The sequence below is a fragment of the Lonchura striata genome, chromosome 17 (assembly GCF_046129695.1).
Source record: "Lonchura striata isolate bLonStr1 chromosome 17, bLonStr1.mat, whole genome shotgun sequence".
Lineage (NCBI taxonomy): Eukaryota > Metazoa > Chordata > Aves > Passeriformes > Estrildidae > Lonchura > Lonchura striata.
Window position 1 is genome coordinate 7,812,100 of NC_134619.1, and position 14,831 is coordinate 7,826,930.

At 53.4% G+C, this 14,831-nt stretch overlaps 1 protein-coding gene across 1 annotated transcript; it reads right to left on the bottom strand.

Annotated features, from left to right (window-relative positions):
- Positions 1-2,177: 2,177 nt before the first annotated feature.
- COMMD7 (COMM domain containing 7) lies at positions 2,178-7,750 on the bottom strand. The gene is made up of 9 exons (XM_021527441.3): positions 7,614-7,750; positions 6,361-6,414; positions 6,175-6,277; positions 4,591-4,647; positions 4,473-4,510; positions 3,823-3,913; positions 3,655-3,704; positions 3,125-3,173; positions 2,178-2,578 (listed from the first exon to the last, which is right to left on the bottom strand). Exons 1-9 carry the CDS (start codon positions 7,695-7,697, stop codon positions 2,502-2,504), a joined length of 603 nt encoding a protein of 200 aa, XP_021383116.1. The 5' UTR covers positions 7,698-7,750; the 3' UTR covers positions 2,178-2,501.
- Between the last annotated feature and the right edge of the window lie 7,081 nt (positions 7,751-14,831).

Sequence of the window (14,831 nt, forward strand, 5' to 3'; positions counted from 1 at the left end):
AACACGGGGCAAAGCGGGCACCGGGCCGCTCCTTCCCTCCCGCTGGCTGTGCCGGCTGTGCCCGCCACTGCCAGGTGCCAGCGCAGGGCTCTGCGCATCGGCCATCCCCCCGTGCTGGTGGCGAGGCCGTGCTGGGCAGGAGGGCCGCGGCTGCCACGCTGTCTCCCGGAGCCGTGCTCGCTCCGGGCCGGCCCCACTGGGAGGGTGACCCGATTCATCACGCTTGGCGTCACCCGGTGCTGCCAGGGCTGGCTCCCCCTCCAGCCCTTCCCCACGGGGCTGCCAGCTCGGCTCAGGCCCAGCCAAGCGCGGGGGATGAAAGGGCTGCCGGGAGCGCTGGTGGCAGCAGCAGGGTCACGCCACGGCGCAAACGCCGCCGAGCAGAGCTGCCCGTGGGGACCGCGGGGCAGCACCGAGGTGACCCCTGCGCTCGGGGTCAGCGGGCTCGGCGTGCGGCAGCCCCGAGCGGCTTAATCCCAACCGGGCAGGGGGAGCAGCGCAGGGGGATGGCAGATTCCTGACCCGCAAGCAAGCCTGGCATCTTCTCCACAGTGGATTCCTGACCCACAAGTGAGCCTGGCATCTTCTCCACAGTGGATTCCTGACCCACAAGCGAGCCTGGCATCTTCTCCACAGCGGATTCCTGACCCACAAGCAAGCCTGGCATTTTCTCCACAGTGGATTCCTGACCCGCAAACGAGCCTGGCATCTTCTCTGCAGCAGATTCCTGACCCACAAGTGAGCCTGGCATCTTCTCCACAGTGGATTCCTGACCCGCAAACAAGCCTGGCATCTTCTCTGCAGCAGATTCCTGACCCACAAGTGAGCCTGGCATCTTGTCCGCAGTGCCACAGCCACTTCCCGACATGACCCGATAGGGCTGAGTGGTGTCGCCCTGGCACTGGGAGGGTGAGAAATAATGGGAACAGGCAGCAGAAAATGTAAAGCAGAAAAAAATCGCTTTTGTCTTGAGAAAGCAGCAGCCATTTGGACTGCTTCTTCCTCCCTGAAATAGCTTTTCCTGCCACCCAAAAGGAGACAGAATATTCTGTAGAATATTATTTCAGAGGTTTTCGGTTTTGTTTTTTCATTTTTACAGTAAGGATGTAAAAAAGCTTGAAATGCTTGTGACTGACCTGATATGTGGGAAAATAAATAAATCCATTCCCAGGTTTGCCAGCAGGATTCCCCAGTTCCCAAATATATGGCTCAGCCTGTGCCCGTTGTCGTTTTCAGTCACTCCTGCAGCACCACAGGAAATGCAGTGAGTGCAGGGACACTCAATGCTGGGTTTGCTGCAGCTGGAAACCACGGGTGAAGCTGTGAGTTGCAGGGAGCTTTGTGATGCTTTTCTCACAGAAATGATCTGTTTGGGATGAGTTTAACTGGAAGCAGCTGCTGCTGCAGGGTCCCCCAGAGCAGACTGGCAGGAAGCCACGGGACAGAGAATCCCTTCAGGTGGAGGCTGAAAACAGAGTTTCTTACTGGGATATTCCCTGGTAATGTGGTTTATTCCCTTCACTGGAACTGCCGAGCATGCCAGGGACACAAAGATGCTTTGGGACATGCTCTGTAAGAGGAGCTTTCTTCATCCCTGTGCTGTGGGAGAGGCTTCAGCCAGCTCAAACTGCTGGACTACTCAACAGTCTGGACATGAGAGGAGCCTCAGTGACTGTAACATTGCCCCAGGTGGGTTGGAGCACCCCTCTGCTTCCTGATGAAGAGCTCATCCCTGCCCTCAGACAACTGAAGAGTCGAGCTAATGGCACTTCATGGGGTTTGGACATATGTCCACCAGGAAATGGGCTGGGTCCGACTGTGCCATGTCACACAGGCTGCAGATTAAAGAGCAACACATTCAAATGAGATTTATCTCACCACCCCCCAAGATGTCCTCCCCCGCCAATGCGCAGAGGCAGCTGTTTGGTTGTTTAAGATTTAAAATCACCTACCACTGAGATACTTTTCCATAATGAGGCACAATTGGGAAGAAGCAAATCAACATATTTCTTAATACAAGAGAAGGGAGAGGCTTGAAGGGAGCACTAAGTGATTCCCCACATTAGATGCTCTCCTTGCTTTCATCATCCTCTCTTCTTAATCCTTCCAAATTTCAAAATGATTCTTTGCTCCTGTTTCTCTTTTTCTCACAAAGTCAGATTCTGATACAAATGAAGCAGGATGGGAATGGGTTTATTTCTTTGCTATTTTAGTAAAGGTATCCACATTACTTCTGACCACAGTTTCTCATAATAGTATAGTTAAAAAAAAATAAGAAAAAGATGAGTGGACTTGTAGATGCTTTGAAAAAGCTGAAACTTAGGCCAAGTTTCAGGTTCTAAAGGATTGATGGGTCCTGCTGGGCCATGACACCACTGCTCATTGCACAGCTTGTCTTCTCTTATCAGGGTGTGAAGAGTCAGCTGGGAAAGAGCAGATCCGCAGGCCCATGAGGAGGAATTAAACATCCCAGACAGATGTCGGCTCAGGTCTGTGCAGTTTCAGCTGAAGCTTTCCAGGCTGGCTTTGACCCGTTCCATTTCATGCAGAAAACTGTAGAACTGGGGCAAAGTTAACTCTGAAGAAAAAAAAAAAAAGAGGCATTAAGTCTTAGATTTCAGGTTACACCTCCAACATTGGCAAAGCTGTTCTGGTGCTACCACGGAGCAACTCACGTTCACCTAAGCTGGGCAGCATTAGCCACTGCGATTCCCAGCAGCTGGTCCTTGTGCTAACCAGGCTGCCAGGGGGGACAGGCTGGGATCTGCCCTGGGATGGGATCTCCCAGCTGTATTCCCTGCTTGGGAATCATTTATTTTCCTCCTCTGCCCTGCTGCTCTGACTGCTCTGCACTGCTCTGTGGCAGATCTGTGTTTACTGAGGCACAGATGTGAAGGTGCCCAAAAGTCAGTGCTCGTAAACATTTTTGGAGTGCCTGTGACAAGGAGAGACTGGGGCAGGAACAGCCATAGTGATGGAGAGGCTGAGGCAGGAGTAACCACAGTGATGCTCTTGCAGTTATCCCACCCTGGTTCTGCCCCCAGACTCCCCCACCCCCAGCAACACCCCGAGCCCCAAACTGCAGCTTTCCCATCCTTCCCTCTTGTCAGAAATGTTGACTCACCGACATACACATTCTCCAGTTGGCTCCCTTTTTTAACCACCAGCTTCAGCTTGGAGAAAGGAAAAGCAGAAGTAGTTTAGTTCAGAGACCTGTATCTGAGCACCAGGAGAGGACAGCAGAGCAGGAGTCTGCTGTGAGTTTGCTGCACAGCACACACATCTTTGACAGGTTTTTCAAGAAGTGCCACTGTAGGAACAGATATCCTGGGCATTGGAAGATCTTTGGAAGTCCTTGATCCCACTTTCCCTGCCTCCCCAAGATGGTTGACCTTTGCTAAACTGAGCTTTTTGAACAGCTTTTCAGAATGGGCCACGTTCCTGTGATACCTCACATCTTCAGAGGAAAACCAAACAGCAGCGTGTCTGCTGGCAGCAGCACTTGGAGACTGAAGATGCAGTCACAGAACCTGTTCATGTGAGACCCACAGAGCTTCCCTCTCCTTCCCTCACAGCCAGTGCTTCCCACATGCCTGGCTGGAGCTTGTTCCTCAACTGCCCTACAAGCTGAACTCTGTGATGTGGGAGATTTACCTGTAAGAAGATACTTCCCACTTTTTCCAGCTCACTGCTCCCAGCAGTCACTGTGAGTCAGAAAGAAGGCAGATAATCTGTTAGTTAAGTGGTGAAATAAAACATTATTTAGCCAAGAGCTGCTGCTGGGTTTCCCAGCCCCTCCAGTTTAAGTTGTAGCTCTATTACCTCCAAACTTCCACTCCATGTCTATCAGCTGGTTAATCATCAGTGTCTGACCCAGAGCCAGGCGTGTTAGGGTAGGGGAATTCACCTTCCACTACAAGAGCAAAAGACACACCAGCAATTAATTCAGAGGGGCCTCTGTACCTGAAACTTCAACAAGAATCAGAACGAAGGCAGAGGATGGCAGAAGCCCAGAGTAAAGAGAGAACTAATGTGGTCAGGAGGGCTTTCAGAGGTGTTTGAGTCCTGCTAGGATTTCCATCGGCCCTGTCACTTCTGCAAATGAAACTCACTGGTTTTGTTTTAGCACTGGTTCAGTGTAACAATATCTGTGCAAAAAGCCATGTGTTCATGTAACTAACTGCATGACCTCAGGGCTCAAAGCACGGGAAGCACAAAAACATCACATGAAAACCACACAGCAGTGCAGGAACTGTGACACTGATGGGGGAGAGGCCCTGGCAAACCAGAGGTGCCATCAGACAAAGTGCTCCTTATTAGTTTTCTGAGGATATTCAGTTCAAAATCCCAAGCTGGTTTTGAAGAAAATACCCAATGTGCCAACGCGTATCAGGAGCACTGGGGTTTTATGAGTTCCCACTCACAGAACTGACATTTTGTTAGCTTAGTAACAAGCAAAAATATATGAATACCTGTTCTGCAAAATAACTGGCTTTCTCTTCACTGAGGCCTGTGGAGGGAAACAATATGAGATTACTATATGTGATAAATATTAATTATCTTTTATTTAGTGGAAATCACATGACCTACCTAGGGCAATAAAATCCGCTCTGACTTGTTCAGAAGACAAATTCCTCTTCAGGGCACCTGAACAAACACCACAATGAAAAAAAAAAAAAAAAATCACTTTTTAATGAGTCAAACCAATTTTTACTGAGTCAAATAGAGGCAGGGACGGGACCCTACGCGCGAAAGCCTCTGTTTCTGAGCTGTGTTTTGATGCAAACCACAGCTCCTCGGAGATTGGAAACCCAGTCGTGCCTGCCAGTATCTCTGCAGATGCCCGGTGCTTTAAAAGTCCGGGCTCGGGGAGTGCCGGGGAGAGGGCGAGATCCCATTGCAGGTATCCATGGGAACAGCGGCAGCGGTTATGTTTTGAAGCTGCTGCTTTCTCTCCTGTAGCCGCTTTGCTTGTTAAAGGAGAACTGTTAAGGCTGGCGGGCTGCTAATTTGACCTACCTGCTGTGTTTGGGATGATGGGTGTGAACGTGTGCATATAACACTTTCCCCCGCTGCGCCTTCCCCCTTTGTTCTGGGGCCCCGGCAGCACGGGGACCTTTACAAGGATTCTGCTCTCTGAAGCCAAGAGCAGGAATCTCATAAATTCAAGGAGACTGCCAGCCCCACGTGGCTTTCCGCCTGTGTAGCACAGATGCAAAGTGATCTGCTGTGATCTGTTCTGATATCGTCCGTGGCATCCCAGAGCTGAGGGAAAGTTACGATGGGAAACGACAAGATGGGAGCACCAAGGCCTGAATCAGGATGGGGAAAAAAATGCAAATTCCGCACTAAATCCCCACAAGATGGTTGCAGGAAGGAAAATTGTTGCTAGTCCTGGATAGGAAAAGTTGCTTGAAGCAGTAGAAAAAGTGTAAGACAAATTCAGAAAACAGTTGTGCTCAGCATCAGGGCCGTGAAGGAGGCTACAGGGAACCAATGTCTGAAGGCTAATAGCAAGGGACTATTAATAACAGGAGGGATCAATGGGATGAATGTGCCGTGGAGTGTTTGATGCATTATCGTGTCAAACGGCAGCCACAACATCACAGTAATCCTATAAAGTGGTGGAGTCTGGGGTATTCCAGTGGAATCCCCCCAAACCTCTTCGTCACCGTTTATGAACGAGAAAGAGCTGGACACAGTAAGTGTTTCTCTAGAACTGCAAAGTCAGCTGTCTCCTTCACATGGTCTGGAACTGCACCAGTCCCAGCCCATTCCAAATGCGTGTGCACTGTCTTATTTCTCTCCAACAGCGCTTGGCCTTGGAGGAATTACAGCACTGGGTCACTTGGGTGGAAGTTCCTGCAGAGATCGCTGCCAACACGAGGCTGCCCCGATCTGGCAAAAGGCATTTACAGGTATTGCTTAAACCAAGCACTGTCACGGTGTTGTGTTGCATTTAATGCACAGATATTTAAGGGAGTTTACTTAAGCCCGTGAAATGTGCATGCAGGCAGGGTATAAAGAATACAACAAGTCACCAAACAGAACTTTTGATTCTTAAGTGCTAAGCACTGTATTAGCTACCATTAACACTTATTGTGCAAACCAAGCCCTGCGGGAATGGCTGGGACAGATTGGCCTCAGGGCAGGATATGCAAATACATCACTTACCGTTGGGTACCAGAAGAATACTTTTGACAATGTTTTTCAGGGGGCCCAAGCTGATTTTATTCATGGTGGCAAAGTCTGAGAGCTGCGTCAGAAATCTTTCTACCTGCTCAAGAGAAAGAGTAGTAACAAAACCCTTTCTCTGTTTCTGACCAGAGCTGCACTCGCATCTCTCCAGTTCTGCCTTACCTCCTTGGGCTCTGTCAGAAAGCGGAAAAGCACTTCAGTCAGCGCTGAGAATTGCTGTGAAGAAACAGGAGAGTGTTAGACTCAGATATCAGCACCTCATCACCCCACCAGCACCACGATGAGGTGGTGATGTACTCCCCTGACCCAGCTCCACCCGCCTCCACAACACTGGTTCCAGAGCTGGACCTGTGCTGGTGCTCTGTCCTTGGCATTACGTGATGCCTGCGGATGGGATTTGCTCAGGATGCTTTTCAGAGCCTCTCAGGGGGTCTGTGCAGCTGGTAGCTGGCACTGCACAGAGCTTTTGTGACTTGTGGCTAATCGGAAGCTGCTGTTCTATCTTGTGCAATCCAAAAACTGCAAGTGGGAAAAGTTGTGAACATCCAGTCTCATGGTTCATAAACCTCACGGGGTAACCAGACTGACTGGGGAAAGGAAGAGAACTGATTAAGGGTCTAGTTGCTGTTTTCAGTGTTCTGGATGTGCAGCTGGCAGGCAAGGATGGAGAAGCTGCCCGAGTGGCAGCACCCTCCTCTGCTGGCACCAGCGCTGGCTGTGACCCTGTGGGTATGCCCAAAAGTGCTGTTGGCTGCTTTGTGGCTGCAGATCTGTCCTGCCCTCGGTCTCAGCCATGTAGCAGAGACGGGCCCAGGCTGATATCCTCAGTCCTGGCAAGCTGGGCTGGAAAAGCCTCAGCGTTTCCACCAACTTCAGTCCAAGCTGCACACCCGGTGTCGGTGGCCTGGAGGCAGATGGTACCAATGACCAGAGCCGTTCAGCTTGAGGCAGGAAGTGCAGGGTGGGAATCTGGGGTGGGAATCTGGGGTGGGAATCACAACCCGAACACTGTGTGGTCCCACCACAAACCGCAGTTCTTGACAGGACTCCACTGCCCACCAAGCACGATCTGAGCCCTCCACCAGGAACTCCCCAGTGTCGCTGCCCATGGCAGGCAGGTGAAACTAGATGGTGTTTAAGGTCCCTTCCAGGCGAAGCCCTTCTGGGATTCCATAATTCTGTAAACATCCTTCCAACAGCTCCGGCGGGCGCGGGGCGCGGCCGGGTCGGGGCTGTACCGCCGGGCACCGGGCCCGTGGGGCTGGAGCCGCGGTGGCACCGGCACACCGGCACCGCTGGGTCGGTCCCAGCTCCCGGTGCCGGCCCGCCCCGCCCGGTTCCGCGTCCGGGGCTGCCGCCGCCGCCACACGCGCCCTCCCCGCCCCGGCGGAAAAGCACAGCCCGAAGCGGCGCACCTGGGCGCTGAGCTGGTTCAGGTTGTGCATGTCGCCGCTCACCGCCTCCGGCACCGGCTCGCGGGTGAAGTTGAGCAGCCCCATGGCGGCCGCGGCTCCGCCCGCCCGGGCCCGGCCCCGGCGCTGCCGCCGCCTCAGCCTGAGCATCGGCGGCCGCACTTTCCGCACCGCCGCTCCCGCACCGCGCCGGGGCCGTGCGGGGCCGCTCCGGCCCGGGCAGCACCCCGGGGTGGCCCCTGGGACCCCGCAGCCCCAGCGCCCGCCGGGGGTCGGTGGCGCCGGGGGCTGGGGAGCTGCCTGGCAGCTGAGTACTGTCACGTTTTTTACTCTATAAAAACCTAAAAAAAAAAAAAACCAAAAACCCCACCAAAAACCTCAAAACCATGGTTTATAAGGTGAATAATGGGTTTTAAACTTTTTTTTTTTTTTTTTTTTTTGGGTTTTTTGGTTTTTTTCCTCCGAAAATTCCACTTGGGAACTGAAACTGCAGTGTGCTTTTCACTCTCCGACTGCTGTTCCCAGCACTGCTCGCTGCTTATCTCGGGGTGATGGGTGGCCGAGGGACAGGCAGCCCACATCCTCAGACTGGACTCCATGGAATGAGCAGATGTCGGGCAAGGAAGCAGCAGCCTTAGGATGAGCCAGCCCATAGGCAGAAAGTGCCCAGTTGTCGATGGGGTCAGGGTTCCATAGGGAAATTTCAGACCCGATTCTCGACATAATCCATATGCACGAGGTCTCCTTGGCTCAAAGATGTCTTGTAGGAAGGCAGAGGAATTGCCTTCTCATGCTGTTACACAGTCTTGTTTCTGTTCGGTCTTGGGAGAAAGGCCTTGGTCCAAGAATATTGAAACTTGATTTATTCCCGCAGAGGACAATGGAACTGATTCTATCCTGAAGGACTTTCTTGCCTTAAATTGCTATTTCACAGCTTCCCAGGAGCAGGAGCTCTCCAGGATTCCACTATCAGTGTGAAGTGTCTGATCCATTTTATCAGGGAAGGTGTTTCATGTCTGTCGGACCATAGGACAGTGTGTAAAAACCTTTGTGGAAGGTAAAACTTCGACAGCCCACAGGTGTTCTGGTTTATTACTGACACTTGCTATTGCAAATGAGAATATTGGAAATTTTATAGTGCTTTCATTGTGAGACTATCCCGCAGTGGTATAAACAAGGAGATAAGCAGCTAAGTACCACTAATGATGGGGAGTTAAGAGATATTTCCTGGTTGTCTGGCTGGAAATAGCTTCCAACTTCCTTTTCTTCTCTCTCTACCTCCCAGACCAGCTGGGAAAATTTCTGTTTCATAGATCCAAGGTGGGACTGTGCACCTCGATTTTTGGGGTGAAAAAAAAATGATACTAAATATTTAGGACACCTTTAAACAAGGTAGATTTATCATATTGGAACAATGTATTCGTTTCTGTGGTGAATCGTCCAAGTCAGCATGTTTAAACCATGGGAAATCCTTGTGTCTAAAAATGAGTTAATCTGAACTAAAACTCCTCGAGGGAATGGGATGTAGGGGGTAGCACTGGATACCAGTATGTGTGAACACAGAATTCCCCTCTGGCTTTAAAATGCTGCATACAGCCCTATGCAATTTTTCCCAAGTGTAAATTAGTAGTTGCAGTTAATTATCGCACATTTTCACAGCTATCACATTTTCCCTTGTACTCGGTGTCCGAAAACTTGAAACCAGACACGAGTCAGCCTTGTGCCTGGTTTGCAGCCAAGGTGAGGAGCAGTCTGTGGCGGATCTTTCCTTCCCGGTGTCTCCCCAGGGTGATGCTTTGGGAGCTGATGAAGGGATGTGCGAGCACGCCGCAGGGACGGCAGGACGGTGACACCGCTGGTGAACAATTTCTCAGGCAGCGAACCGAATTCTTGAGGAAAGCTGAGTGATGGGATTCGAGAAGAAGAGTCTCGGCTGACGTACGTGATCACAACATCCTGTTCAAACAATCACCAGGGAATTTGGTGATTGCTCCTGCGATACCATCTGTGTGCCAGGCGTGTGCCATGAGCCCAGCTATGGCACGGGCAGCTCTGCGCTGCCAGAACGTGCTCAGTTCTCAAATCAAGAAAGATTTATCGAATAAAAGGGCAGGTTGCCGGGTGATGGCCGTAGTTATGGGGGTGTCTGGCCGGGGATGGTGCTTGGCTCCCCAGCAGCGCCCCAGGGCTGCCCTAGGGGTGCAGGCAGCCATCAGCCCATGGGTGCTCCTGCCAGGCCATTCTCATGCAGAGCACGTTGCTGATGGACTCATCAGAGCTGAGGACGAGCCAAGGGCAGCAGTTTGGAGTTGCAGGTATGTGCCCTCATTCACCATAAATACCCAAGTAAAAGCAGCAACCAAAAAGCAATGGGGACACACGCCCCCACAGGAAAAATCCGAAAACAGCGGTGCTCTCCAAACAGAGCAGAGGATCCATGCGCCCTACTTGAGATGCATTTTTCGGTTTCATTTCACTATCAAACTTGAAAAGCTTCCTCAGCATTTGGAGAGTGTTGCTCCGGGAAGGATCCTTATTACGTATTCCCAAGAGATCAAATCCTGGGGTGTCCCCATCATGTTCCTTGATGCCATTACCTGTGCCAAGCTCTCCCAGCCTTTTGCAGTTGCTCCCAGGTCAGCCTTGCAGCTGAAGTGGGGAACATTGCCTGCATTTGGCAACCTGAGAAACGCCTGGAAAAGGCAAGAGTTTGTGAAGAAGCCGGGGGGGCTTTCACCCAGCTTGTCAGAGCCCACCTGCTCTCTGGGTGTTCTGCCCACCTGCAGTGTCTGCCTTGGGCTGGAAGCACTAAGAGAACATCTCTAGACACAGTCTGAGGGATGTTGTGACTCCTCCCGGCTGCCCAGCTGAAACTTCTGAGGAGTTAGTTCTGTCCCCCTGCATAAATGAGATCTTTGAGACCAGGATTTCAGTTTCTTCTGCAGTTTAATGCCCCTTCCTCTCCCCATCACACTCCTCAACCTTTGGTCCCAGGCAGACACTGCTGCAGGAGCAAGTGGTGCCAGCCTTTCATGCAGAGGTGGAGCAGGGCTGGGAACTCCACTGCTGGGTTCTGGCATGCTCCTGCCTTGCAACTACAGGCAAAACATTCCCTCTCTCCACCAGCTCCTCTGCTCCTGAGCAGGGACCATAATCCCTGACCCGGGCAGGCAAGAGCAGCTCTGGACCTGGCATGGAGGGAGGGGGCTCTGCGGGCAGCCACCCCCTGGGAGCAGCGTTCCTCTAGGTAGAAGTGTATGTGCTGAGGAGGGTGGTTTGGGGAGGCCTCGTCACTTCAGATTAGGCTGTAGCAGGCGTATCCTGTTTTCTAGGAAAAAGAGGATTTTGTGGCCAGCTTTGTTAGGGAGGCATTGAAGATTTTTCTTTGTGTGCCTTGGCGTTTGAAGTTTGCAGGCGGTAGCTGCAGACTTTCTAGATGTTCTGGTTACACGGATGACACTTATTTTTAACCTTATTTTTATTAGAGGTTTGTATCATGTGGGCCTGGCCAGCCCACAGGAAGGGCTAGAAACTTCTTGTAGGAGGGATAACATTTCCTATCTCTGTGTAAACAGCAATTCCCCCCAGATGGGAAAAACTAGCCCAGCTGTAAGGCATGCTGGGGCTGTATTCCCACATGTGGCAGCAGGATGAGGCTGTCCCACAACGGGAACAGACCTCACTTCCAGCAGCCAGAGCCCTGCTGAGTGGCACAGCTCTCCCCAGACTCAGGAGAGGTGCCAGGAGAGGTGCCAGGAACAGGAGATCTGCTCTGGGGAGCCGTGGTGAGGAGTGACTGCTGCTGAGAGCTGTGATGGAGCAGCACTGGTGGAGCTGCTGGAAGGGCAGGCAGCCAGCGCGGGGCTGGGGTGAGGGCTCAGACAATGAAGATACTCATGGAAGAGGAGGAGACATCCTGTGAGACGTGCTCTGATGGGGTCTTGCAGTGAAGAAAGCTGTGTATTGAGAATGACATTACTGTGGGCTGGGAAAGAGCCTCTGAGCTGTGTGTACATCCTGGGAACCACAAGGCATGAAGGCAGCAGGAGCATCGCTGCTGACTTTGGTGGAAAGAGAAGTTCCTTCTGCTCTCAGCCCCAGCTTGCAACTGTCCAAGCTGATTTAATGGTGCTGGTGCTCCTCCCTGCCTGCGAGAAGACTAAACAAGTGCTCAGCCGTTACTGGGACATGGGAATCTGGGACCCACAAGATCTGGAGGTGACAAGGTTACACTGCTGACAGCTGTAGGTAATGACACACATTTATTTATTTGTGGAGGATCTCCAGGAACGCTGCTGTGATACATGGACTAGGTCCCAGATCAAACCCTTGGGTGCAAAGCAAAAGATGGGAAATGGTAGCAGCCAGAGCAGAGGGTGGCATTAGTTTGCCTGGCCAGGGTGACAAAGAAGAATTTTAGGGAGAAATTTGAAGTGGGAGAACTGGGTGGACAGGAAGGAGCTGGGCCTGGTGCCATACCCCAGGGGTACTTCAGAGAAGGTGCTGGCTGAGCAGCCTTCAGTGAAGAGAAGGATTCAGGGTTGGGAGTGAGGAGTTATGTGTGGAAGAGCTGGCATGGTTACTAGGAAGCATGTGAAAAATGAGGAGTCACTTCCAATGGGAATGGATGCTGCCAGTCCTGACTGTGTGCTGGTGACAGGGAATGGCTCCTTCAGCTGGTCAGTCCCTGGCTCTATGAATTTGGAATACCAGCCAGCCAAAGGAGCACAGCCAGATGGGGGAATGGTTCTTGCTGGAATGACATTTTGCAGAGAGGACGTGCTGCTCTGGGCATGTGCCCAGGGGTGGTGAGGGACCCCCCAGTTCTCCCTCCATGCTCACATAAGCCCTGGCCATGCTGTCTGCTCCTTGCAGCTGCTCCAGCTCTGGAGTGGAGGGGCTTTGCCCACACAGCTGTGTCCCATCACTGGTCTGTGCTGGAAAGCCACAGGGCGGGTGGGAAGCAGTGAGGGAGCTGCTTTGGTACCCTCCTGACAGAAGCTGCTGATGCCAGCCCTGGCTCAACAGAAGAGCCTGGTGCAGGTACCTGGAATGTGTGGCAGGAGCCTGGGTATAAAATCCTCTGTAGAGGTACCTTGTTTCCCATGAAATGACAGACACATTCTCCTGATTGTTATAAATAAACTCTCAGCATCTCTCTGTGGTGTGTGTAGCAGAGACAGGAAAAGTATCAAGCTTTGGCTCATCGTCTGCCAGAGCTGCTTTGTCTGGTATCAGACCTTTCCCACAAGCAGTTTGCAGAGCCTTGCTCTCCTGAATTAAATGATAACTGAGGGGCAGAGAGGGAAAGAGGGCGTTTCGGCTGGCAGGAGATTGATGGCAGGTCAGTGAGGCCAACAGCAGCAGGAAGGTTTCCGTAGAAAGGGAGAGGAACCAGTGGATGCTGGAAGGGCTGATTCCACCCTCACAGTGCCCTGGAAACTCTCATGAGCACAGCTCTCAAAAGCATTTCCCTTTCCTAAATCTGGAAAAACAAATGGGAGTATAATATATTTATTTGTTTTAATCTACTTGCCCGAGCTGCGAATTGCTTTAGGTTTATGTGGTGCATGTTTGTTTGAATGGTGATGTTTTGTATCCTCAGGGGCTTATTCAGAGTGGGTTTCTCAGCTCCTCCTGTTCACTTGCAGAGCATTTTTTACATTTGCTGCCAATTTTTTCATGCTTGTGTTCTGCAGGGATGGAGGTGTGGTTTGGGGGAACCTGCTGTACAGGCCTGGGGCTGGTCCTGCAGATTTCAGACACTTTGGCTAACTAAAATTTCCTCCTGACCTTGAAAGCTCATTTCTATCACACCAGGATAATCATATTCCTTTTCTTACTGTTCCACACTTTTCTGCTGAATCTAGAAGTAATAACAGGCGAGCAGGGAAGATTATACCCCACGTGGACTCCGGATGCTTTGTCTGGGGCAGGAGAGGCGCGGGCTGTGTCCCTGGCCCCGGCACAGCCCTGCAAGTGTCTTGCCTCTGGACGGGAAAGGGAAAGAACAAACAAAAACTGAATGTAAAACTTGTAGGGCTTTGTCTGCTCACGGTGCGCTGCGCAGGGTTGTGCTGCATGGGGCTGTGTGGGGCACGGTGCTGCTGGAAACCGGTGGGCAGAGTGGTGGCTCGGTGGGTGAGGGCTCTGCCCAGCCCTGGGGTGCCAAGGGAGTCTCCTCTGCCTCGGGGATTGAGCTGCGTGGGGCTCCGAGCCCCGGAGAAACGATGAACCCTGGGGGATGCTGGGCGGTGGAGGTGATACCAGGACGCCGGCGGGTACCAGGGGGTGGGGAGCCCCGGTAGGGTGTGAGACACCAGAGGAATGTGGAGCCCCCGGAGAGGGATGCTGAGCCCCGCGGGGTGATGCAGAGCACCGGGGAGGGTATGCGGGGAGCCGTGGCAAGGGGGATGTGGGGCGCCAGGCGGTGGTCCCAGGCGATGTGGGGCAGTGGATGGGACACACTGGGACACCAGGGGGTGTGGAGTAGCGGTGGGGGAGGATGTGGCGCCCCGGGGGATGCGGGCCCTGGGAGAATGCGGGACCCCGGGGGCTGCGCGATGGACTTGGGGGGCCTGGCGGGTGCGGTGGCGGTGCGGGCCCCGCGCTCCCCTCCCCCGCCATGGGGCGGCGAAGGAGGAGGAGGAGGAGGAGGAGGAGGAGGGGCTGCCCAGCACGGGCAGGGTTAAAGCGCCATGTAACCGGAGCGCGGGGCTGTCGGGGGCCGGCCGGGGCGCGGGCAGCGGCGAGCGGCGGCGCGGCCCCGCTGGACGGCGCGTCCCGCCGCGGCGCAGGTGAGCGCCGGACCAGGGGGACCGGACGGTCCGAGCCGGAGCCGTGGCACATCCTCGTGGGCGGCTTTGTTGTCCGCGGCGGTGGCGGGGGACAATGAGGCGGGAGGGGAAGGCGGCACCGGGCACACCGGAGCGCCGCGGCGGGAGCGCCCCGGCCGGTCTGGCGGTCCCGGTACCCGGTAACCGGGGACTCGCGGCTTCGCCCCGGGGTCTCGGCCAGGGGACAGAGGGTGGTGGGCCCGACCTCCACTTGTTGCCGGCACTCGGCTCTGGGGCGTGTTGTAGGGATCGTTGCTCCCACAGCTTCGGGCATGGTCCCCTAAGTCCCCCTGGTCCCGCCCACCCCTCCGGTCCCGTTGCAACTTTGGGAGTTTCCCGCGGAAGCGCCGCGAGCCCCGGGGGCGCGTCCCGGGACTGTCACGGC